Raw genomic sequence first — 9427 nt, 5'->3', positions numbered from 1 at the left:
ACAACTTAATTGTGAAATACATCTAAGTTTTTTCTCCTATTTCATAAAGGATATTTTATCTCAAAAAATCTAAGTTAACCAAATATAATATAGGCAAAAACCCAAGTAATGCCCATTGATAAGATCTGTGAATGTCAAAGTGGAGGCTAATGACCCTTTCCTACCTTTCTGTTGCCAAGGGAGAAAAAAAGGAGCAGGAAATCAGCATTAGAATAGTTAAGGCAATAACAACAGCCTCACCTGGAATTTCTTCATCTTTTATCAGTTTGTGATGAGCACCAATTTAAATATTACTTTATGACTAATATTTTCTGTTTCAGGGGCAAAGCATAAAACAAAATATATTTTAACTATGTTCATACATAAATATAAGGCAATGGAGACTAGAATGTCTTCTTTTGTTTGCAGCAAATTTTATTTTCAAATAGCCAGAAAAGGTATCCATTTATGGTTTTTAAGATAAATTTTAAGATCATGCAAGATGTAAACAAAATCCAAAGGGGAAAAATCATTCCTGACAATTCTAAGATGTGAGGAGAAAGCATACTTAGATGTACAGCAAGAACTTCCTAAAACAGATATCCAAACCTTTCATCTCTAGATTGCGAGCCATAGTAGTGTGAGATCAAGTCAAGAAACATAAATTAAGAAGTTGGATTTAGAAAAATGGAGGGAAGGATATGTATATTAGAGGAAAGTTGACTATATAAAGAACTCCCAAAGAAATGGGAGAATTGAGGAGCAATCATAAATAAGAATGAAGATTCACTTTTGCAACACAGTTGAAAAAAAAAGTCATTTTCAGAGAACATAACACTAAATAAATGTGAATTATTGTTACTTACATCTTATTCACAGACTTTTCTTAGAGTACCATGCACAATTCTGATCCTTTTGCTATGACAATATAGGAAATCAAAGCAACTCTATCAAGAGGGCAAAGTAATATATTACCTTAAAGTGATAACAGTTGAAAAAAATGAAGTGACAACTGAAAAAAAAAATTTTAATGCCATTCTCCTAAAAGAAATGTCCATAGGAGATATGAATGAAATGCTTGAAAAGCGGGGACAAAATGTAAAGAGAATGATGCCTTATGTGGGGGCACTGGCAATACAACAAAGATGTGCAAAGTTTAAAAGATAAAATGCAAAGTTTTATTTATTTGAAAAGTTGGAACTGGATCCTAATAATTAAGACAATAAAATGGAGAGGCAAAAAAAAATATTGGCATATACTTCTAGTTTCAGAGAAAGTATGCTGTAGATTGTTCTAGTTGGGGTAAATTTTAATTTTCTCTTCTTATTCCTGGTGCTTAGAAATTTCTGGCTGTAAAATTTAAATATTCCACTGAATAAAGGAGCTCTCTATAAGGAAATCCAACAATTTTAGTTCACTGTCAAAATATTATTATCGCAAATGTAAGCTATAGTAACTAGTAAAGCACCATAATAGTAGTTAATAAATCCATTTTCATAATAATGATATAGTTACTCCTAATATAAGAACTTAAAATAGCATCACTCCAAACACCCAATTCCTGCTCACTACTGATGAATTGGGAAATTCGTAATAGTTATCCATGTTTATACCTCACACAGCGATATTGTGAAGGAAAAATGAGATATTTATAAGATATTTATTGAGTGCCTCGAGCTCGTTGGAAGAAAGTTTATTTAAATACATGATAGTGTTAGTACACTTTAAGTGACTTCCATTAGAGTTTGGATACACTAAAACTTTCCTTTTTTAGGCTATTAATTATAATTTTTTTCAGAAATGCTTTGAAACTGTTTTTGGGCTTTTCAAAAAGCCATCCGTTATTTTAGTTATTTAAAGCATTAATTAATATCAAAGGATCCAACTCAACCACTATTATCTCCAGTAATATTCGGGAATCTCAGTGAAGCCTTTTTCCCCTCATCCATGATTAACTTGCTAGAAGATAGACAAGGCTATCCTCAACTTTTGTCCAATCCACAGTATAGGTAGAGAAGCTATGAAAACTTGCTGCACTGCTCCTACCTCGAAGTTCACATTCTTCCATTTTCAATCCAAGACAAGAAATAGGCAGTTGCCCAGACTCTAAGAACTACTCTCTAACACAGAAAACCACAGTAGTTCTGCCAACTCTAAATCACATGATTTCTACACATCCAACCTGCTTAATTAGTTCTTGCTTTTTGTAAAATGTGCCTGTTTAAAACTGATACTACATTGAGTTTTTTTCAGGGTGTTTTTTTCAGATTTTTTTTCAAAACATGCCCTTTCTCCTTTGGTATTTTTCCTCATTTCATTTACCAAACAAATATTTAAACATCTATAGAACTAGGAGAGGTGCCACGATATTTCTAAATCAAACTGTCACAGGCGAGTGACATAGGAGAAGAGTATTTCTGTAGAAGAAGAATTTGAATTAACTGACATGAAGTATATTTTTAAATCTATTTAAACAACTATAATTATATACGAGATTTCACTGAGGCATAAACATTTTAGTTACTAACAAAACCAGCACTTTTCAAGATGTCTCAAATCATCTATATATCATGTTGTGTTGTCTTCTTATTAAGAGTTTCTCTCTTTTTTCCTTTCTTTTTCTTTTCTTTTTTTCTTTTTTGGTATCCAGAAGATGAAAGCATTTAAGAAAACATTCAAATACTGAGAATACATGTGAAATATTTAATGTCTGTCATAATTATTCATAAAAGTTACATCATTTACATAGGGTTCATTTGTATATAATAAAAATTTCATCTTAATGAAAAAATTTCTGGAAAGTATTTTATATGTTAATTTGTTTAACATAAGCTTTGGATATACAGCTAAATACGAATAGTTTTTAAAAAATTCTTTCTGCAAATATTCCTTCTAACAATTAAAAAAACCTCATTATTAAATAATGGTTTATTTTTCCATTCATTTTTGCTTGTAAAATCATATGTAAATTGGACTGTGCAAAGATCAGATCCTTTCATATTTCAGAATATATTTTATGTCAATAAATTTGTTCATTGCATAGTGAACATGTAAACTTATCAAGAATCCATAAATTTTATCCTAATGTTCTAAAATTAAAAAAATGTTGCTGACGCTTTTACACATGCTACTCTTTTTCAGAGATTTGTTTTTCTTATTGTTGTTTGGGTTTCCTCTGTCTTTATTTTAATTTTAAGTACATGTTTCAATCGCATACAACAAATGAAAGTAAGTCATGAAACATTAAAATCCAAGGGAATCATTTTACACTAAGCTACAATGCCACCTTGTTGTTTTGGTTATTTTTTTTCAAGATATAACAAATTGGAAGTTTACCATCCTGCCTTTTAAGACAGTGAGTGTCCAAAATATTCTAAATTAATTTCAACAGCTAGATTAGGTGTGTTTACATAAAGTTAACTATGTTTGCATCAAATAAAATGTTTATTCATGAAAGCTATTTATTATACAAGAAACATCAAAGAGAAGTCATCATACAGAAATGTACACTATAGGTGACAGATGTAAAAGTGCATGCAGATTTTTCGGCTTTTAAAAAAAGAAACCATAAACAATAATACTAAAATTACTTAGTTTTGATCCCTATGCTCTTAAATGAGTGATAGATTTTCTTTTAATTTACAAAAATGCCATTTAACAGATATGACTAGTACACATCAGCAAGCAGATGGAATGAATGTATTTGGACTTTATTTTACAAGTATTTGTGCTTGACAAATGTGCTGTTGCTAAATTTTTTATTTTTTTTAAGGATTAATTCTCTTCCAACATGGGTAGGGTATATTACTGCCAGGTTGCTCTGGTTTATACACAGCTTATCTAACTTTTGTTTTTAACCACACAATTTTGTAAGCCTTCATTTGTGTTAGATGCCATAAAGAACATAAATTTGTTAACATTCAGGAAATGACATTTAAGTCTCTCTCTCTCTCTCTTATTTTTTTTTGGCTCAATAGTTTTTTTTTTAATGTATGATTATCATAACCTAATATTGTCTTTGTCTTCACTGCAGTGGATTTCCGATCAAACTTTTCCCCTTCTTTTAATACTTTAGGGAATTTTCAAACGTCGGGATGTTTGGCTGTAATGCCCCAAGATTTGTTCTCCCTGAAAGAAATCATAGTGACAATTTATTAAACTACAGAGCAACCTGGCTTGTAGGGGTCTTCAATTTCTACTGGGTTTTACCATTATTCATTTGTGTTAAATATACCTAGCATTGAATCTTTATCATATTTAGGTGATTTATCATGCAATTACTTTAGCTGCTATTTATCTTCATTTTTAGAATCTGAAACTGGGACTGTTGCATCAAATCAGTGGGGCATTTTTTATTATCCAAAAATGACTTTAAAAGGAATCTGGAATTACATTGCATCCTCAATGGCACACACAGTGAATAAGAACCAGGGATTGAAAAGCTAGTGACTAATTGTCTTGTTAAATATTTATAAAATTTGTATCACCCTTTTAACATGATTCAGTCATAAATATTGGAAAGCAGGGAAACACACCAATTCAGGGACACCTTAAATAAAACTTATGGGAAATAAAACTCCTTAGATTCAAAATGGTTTATTCACACAAATTTAATAGGATATATCACAATTGTTTGGTCCATAAATATTTAGGGGAAATAGTTTCTATACAATGTATTTCTCAATAAACAAAGAAACATGGACAATTTTGCTAGACCACTTACTGTACTATAAACACGAAGCTCAATATATAAGATTATTGAATTTATCAACTATATTTGAAAGAGTGCACAACTGCTTTCTATGACATGTTTGTCCCCTCTAACAGGATACACCATAAAAAGAGTTTCAGAAATAAGAGGTAAAACAGTACAAAACTAGTGAGGTGTCAAAAGGGCTTAAAACAGTTAATTTAACAAACAACACATATATCCTGATTTTTCACAAACTTACTTCCAAGTTATATCATAAGGCACATATTAGAACTGAGTTATGATTAGTCTACTTAATAAAGTAGATCTATAGTACCATATATTGTTCTGTCAAAGAACAAAATTTATACGTATCAATCTTTTTACCTGTAAAAGTGTATTAATAAGATCTCAGCCTTACCAAGGTTGTTTGGTCTGGTTAGTGGTAAATGCCCATAGTGTAATAGAAATAGGAAAAGTCAAGATTTAAGCTCCATATAAGATGATAACCATACTTGCTAAATATATAATGGCAATCACACGTTTCTTCTGTTACAGTGTTAACATCTCTTCCATCATCTTTTTTTTTTTAAAAATAAGCTACTTTCTGTGCTAATTTTCTAAAAACCCTGAGCAAAAGTTACAATAATGCACTTTAATGTGGGCAGTGAACTGTCAATATGTAACCACACATTTATACAGCCAAAAGGACACCTTTAAATATATTAAATAGCCACCCTGACCACCAAAAGAGATTTATGGGGCCGAAAAAGTGGAGAATATGTGCAAAGTTATTCTTAACAATCCACTAAAGCAAGACATATATCTTGACTTTTTCTGAGAAAATTCACAATCTAATTGGTATTTAACTACAACAGAAGCATACAGATGAACATTCACCACTGCCCAGACCATTAAGATTTTTAGTTTAAATAAAAAGAAAAAATGCTATTGTAAACTAGGAAATTATTTCAGATCAGCATCCACAAGGCTTCTGAGTTTATCTGCTTCAGAACAGGTTACTACAAATTCCAAATTTCAGAAAACCTTTTTTTTTCAAAAACATATCTTCTTATACAAAATAAAATAAAGCAAAACAAAAAACTTAATGTTGATAGGAACAATATTAATGTGCTGAAGTTTTAAAAGTTTCTCTTCTTTTTTTTTCTTCTTTTTTTTTTTGTATGTGTGATGCCAGGAGCAATTGTATGGAAAATCTGAAGTAAATCAGAATAGCGATGAATCAAATTAACTAAACCACTTTTCTAAACATCTTAATGAATTATATTTTGCTTATTTCCATTTTCCCTGAAAAAAGGAAAGTAATTTATAGAGAATTACCTCAAGACTATATACTTTTCAGTCCTTTGAGACTAAAAGTATTCAATTTTAAAATTCTAAGTTGAATTTTCATGATGGGGGAGGAGGGAAGGGAATAATATCTAGAATGTTAAAATGAAATGTCATTTGTTGTTGTTGTTGTTAAATTATATGCCCATGCAAGGAAAATCCAACTTCCTAGAGTAGGTTCCCCCAATTAATCACAAATCATCTTAGAATGTTAAAGCTGGATGGGACTTTAATCAATGAACATTTACACATCTCTAAATCGTTATTTTGAAGTGCTTTTGTCTAATCACATTTTTTCATTTGAACTTTTTGGTGCATGTGAGAAATCATAATCATCTAAATTTTTTAAGTTGCAAAAATAAAAATTAATGTGAAGACTGCAAAATTCCAGAAGCATATGTGTCATTGCCAGACAGAAAATTCTATTTGGTGATAATTATCTGATTCTTTTTTAGCCTGGTTATTAGACTGGGAATGGGATTCTTTGCCCATGATAATAAAGCTCATTTTTCCCGAGATTCTGGAAATAAGTAACATACAATTTTAAGAGGCACTTATTAGAATGAGTCAAAAACTTCCCTTACCTACTGAAAGACCTAATGATTTTTTAAAATCCAAATACAGTTTGTAGACAAAGTATGTTCACTTTAAACGAGAGACATGACTGTAAACTCATTGGCCAAGTGGCTGCAGATGCTACACACCAAGCTGTTGTTTTTTTTCCCCCAAATATCTTGTGGGTTAAAAAAAAAAGTCTTGTAAATAATAAAAATAATAATAATAATTAGGATAATAATAATAAAAAAGAAGAGGAAGAATTAAAAAAAATCCAATGTTAGAAAAGGTTCGTTAAGGTAGTTTGTGAGGGGCTTCCGGATTCGTGGCTGTCCAAGTTAGAGGTCACGGATGTCACTACAGTGATAGTGGGATTGGTCAGGTCTGTTAAAGTGGTCGCAGTGCCGGGTGGAGAGAGAGCGCCGCTGTCTGCTGAGGGCGGTGCCGGGAGCGACGTGCCATCAGCTTTATCAACACCCCCATTCTCCTGCCGCAAAAGATTCCTTCTGAATTTGGCTCGTGCGTTTTGGAACCAAACCTGCAAACCAATCCCAATTGATTTCTTTACCGATGTTTATTTTTGCTGATTGTTTTTATTTTATTTTATTTTTTGATGTATGTTTCTCCTTTTTAAAATGTTTTGTTTTGTTTTGTCTTTTTTTAAAAAAAAAGAAGCTTTTTTTTCTCTTTCTTTTTCACTTTTTTTTTTTCAAATAAACTTCATATTAATGCTTTCTGGCTAGGCTGCACATAACCCCCCAGCATGACAAGTGCCTCTTAGGACAACTGGAACTGAAGTTAAGAAATAATTCAAATGAAGCATGGGGAAACAAGGGGGAAAGTACACTATGCCCTTAGCTACTGGTCATTAAGAGGGCCTGCTCTGAGTCTTTTGAAGGTAAGCAAGAGTGATGGTAATTGAAAATATCTAAAGGTGAATGGCAACATGGGCAGCAGTTAGTACTAACAGACTTTCTGATTGCTGAGATCACCTCCCCTTAGATCTTTCACAGAGTGAAAAAGCTTTCTGTCCCATAGCCACAGACAAGCCCTGGTCAGCCAAACTGCAAGTGTATGCTATTGGTCATGAGGCAGCCTGGGCAAGAAAAAAGTGTCTGTCTCAGCATCTCCCATCACCCACTGCTGGAAAAAGAACTCACAGTGGGACTAGAGTGTCATCTTCCCACATGATGAACCATGCGTTAAGGGAAGAGGAAATAAATCAGAGCTCATTATTTGGAATTTTTCTTTTCATTGTTATTGGTTAGCAAAATTTGTTAGTTAGAAACTGACAAATTTGTTGTTGAGGGAAAAAAACCATACCCTAGGCCTTTGGAAGTGGAAAAGGGGAACCACCTGAACTTTGAAGACTGTATCAATCCAAAATTCCCTGCCATGTAACTAGGACTGCCAAGATTTTGCTGAACAGAGGACTGCAATGACAATTCTCCAGAAGCCAATAGACTAAGCCTCATAAAATACCTCTTTCTTTGCTAACAAACACCGGTGTCATTGCTGTGTAAATTACTGCTTCCTATAAGCAAAGTAATATGGTAAACCCTGCATTCTCTATGGGACCCATCTCCATAAAAGAAGGAAGAATTTGACTTCATTTCTTTAAAGTTTCTTGGGCCTCTCTTTGGGTACCCTATCATGTTCCCCCTCAAATCCTCAGCACACCCACTTGGGATATAGCTAAATCAAACTAATGAGAAACAGTACAGATAATATCTATATCACGCTAAGAAGGGAAGATAACTACTTTTATGGCAAGGGGAAGGGAGATTTTGACCCAACCAGTGGTAGTGACTTCTTACCTGCAGAACTCTTTTGGTCAGGCCCGTTTTCTGGGCAAGCTGCTTGAGGTCCTTGGCGTCCGGGTTGTGGTTGATAGCAAAGTAGGATTTCATGGTCCGGAGCTGGTGGTGCTTGAAGGAGGTACGCATGCGCTTGGTCTTCTGGGATGGGGGATAAGGCTGCTGGTCTCTGTCCAAATGATCCGCCTCATTTTCATTACAACCTGGTGAAATGACAATGAGAAAACAACTGATGAATGTAAAGAACCCTGGATGAAGAAAAGAATGGGGGAGCTACTTCTTTTTGTTTGCTTCAAAGTAACTGCTTGAAAGGGGAATGGAAAATGATAAGTAGGTGAAGTGAGACTGAAAAAAGCACTTTATTTTTATGGGTAAAGTTTTTTTTTGGTAACTTTTCCTTTCCAAAAAAGAAATAACAAAATTTCAAGGAATCAGAATTTGTTCTACATATAGAACTTGACAATTACATTTGGCAAATTATGAGATAGTTTTCCTCTCTTAGATGCGGGAGTGATTACTTTATTGTGGTCCTAGGTTCAGATTCGGACTCTGATGAATACTTATTTGTATGACCTTAATCAACCTCTTAACCTTTTTAGACCTCAGATTTTACCTTCTTAGTTAGGAGGAAGGAGGAAGGAGGTGAGGAAGTTGTGAGGAAGGGGGATTTGGAACTAAAAAAAAATTTTAAATGCTAAAAATTATCTTTACATGTAATTGGGAAAAATAAAATACTATTTAATTTTTTTAAAACTCAAATGACCTCTGAAGCCCCTTGCAACTTTAGATCTATTAGCCAATGAGAAAATATATGACAAATTGAAGGACAAGTTAAAGCCTGCTCAAGTTGATTTTGTTTGTTTGCTTGTTTTAATCTTAGAGCCCTTCCTGGATCCTTCTCAATTCAGAGAAAATTGGCACAGATAATAGAAAAGAGATTAAGTTTCTTTCATCTCTTCCCTGTCATATTTTTAAAAGGGTAAATAGAGATTTGGAAATTTCTGATGTAACTATAATTATACTATTTTTGAGCCAT

The 9427-nt window shown here is 32.8% G+C and overlaps 1 protein-coding gene across 6 annotated transcripts in view; it reads right to left on the bottom strand.

The window, feature by feature from the left end:
* Positions 1 to 391: 391 nt before the first annotated feature.
* LHX9 (LIM homeobox 9) overlaps positions 392 to 9427 on the bottom strand; it is a 26138-nt gene continuing 17102 nt past the window's right edge. For 4 of the 6 annotated variants that reach the window (XM_043964477.1, XM_043964478.1, XM_043964479.1 and 1 more), the window contains 2 exons: positions 8392 to 8594; positions 4551 to 7112 (listed from right to left, as the gene is read on the bottom strand). In XM_043964477.1, the coding sequence (XP_043820412.1) occupies positions 6855 to 7112; positions 8392 to 8594 (461 nt within the window). In that variant the 3' untranslated portion in view covers positions 4551 to 6854. Of the gene's footprint in view, positions 4108 to 4550; positions 7113 to 8391; positions 8595 to 9427 lie in introns of those variants that run through there. The other 2 variants (XM_043964481.1, XM_043964480.1) reach the window with 1 other exon arrangement.

Source organism: Dromiciops gliroides, chromosome 4 (genome assembly GCF_019393635.1).
Source record: "Dromiciops gliroides isolate mDroGli1 chromosome 4, mDroGli1.pri, whole genome shotgun sequence".
Taxonomy (NCBI): domain Eukaryota; kingdom Metazoa; phylum Chordata; class Mammalia; order Microbiotheria; family Microbiotheriidae; genus Dromiciops; species Dromiciops gliroides.
The sequence above is the reverse complement of the archived record's forward strand: the minus strand, read 5'-3'. Positions and strand labels throughout refer to the sequence as shown.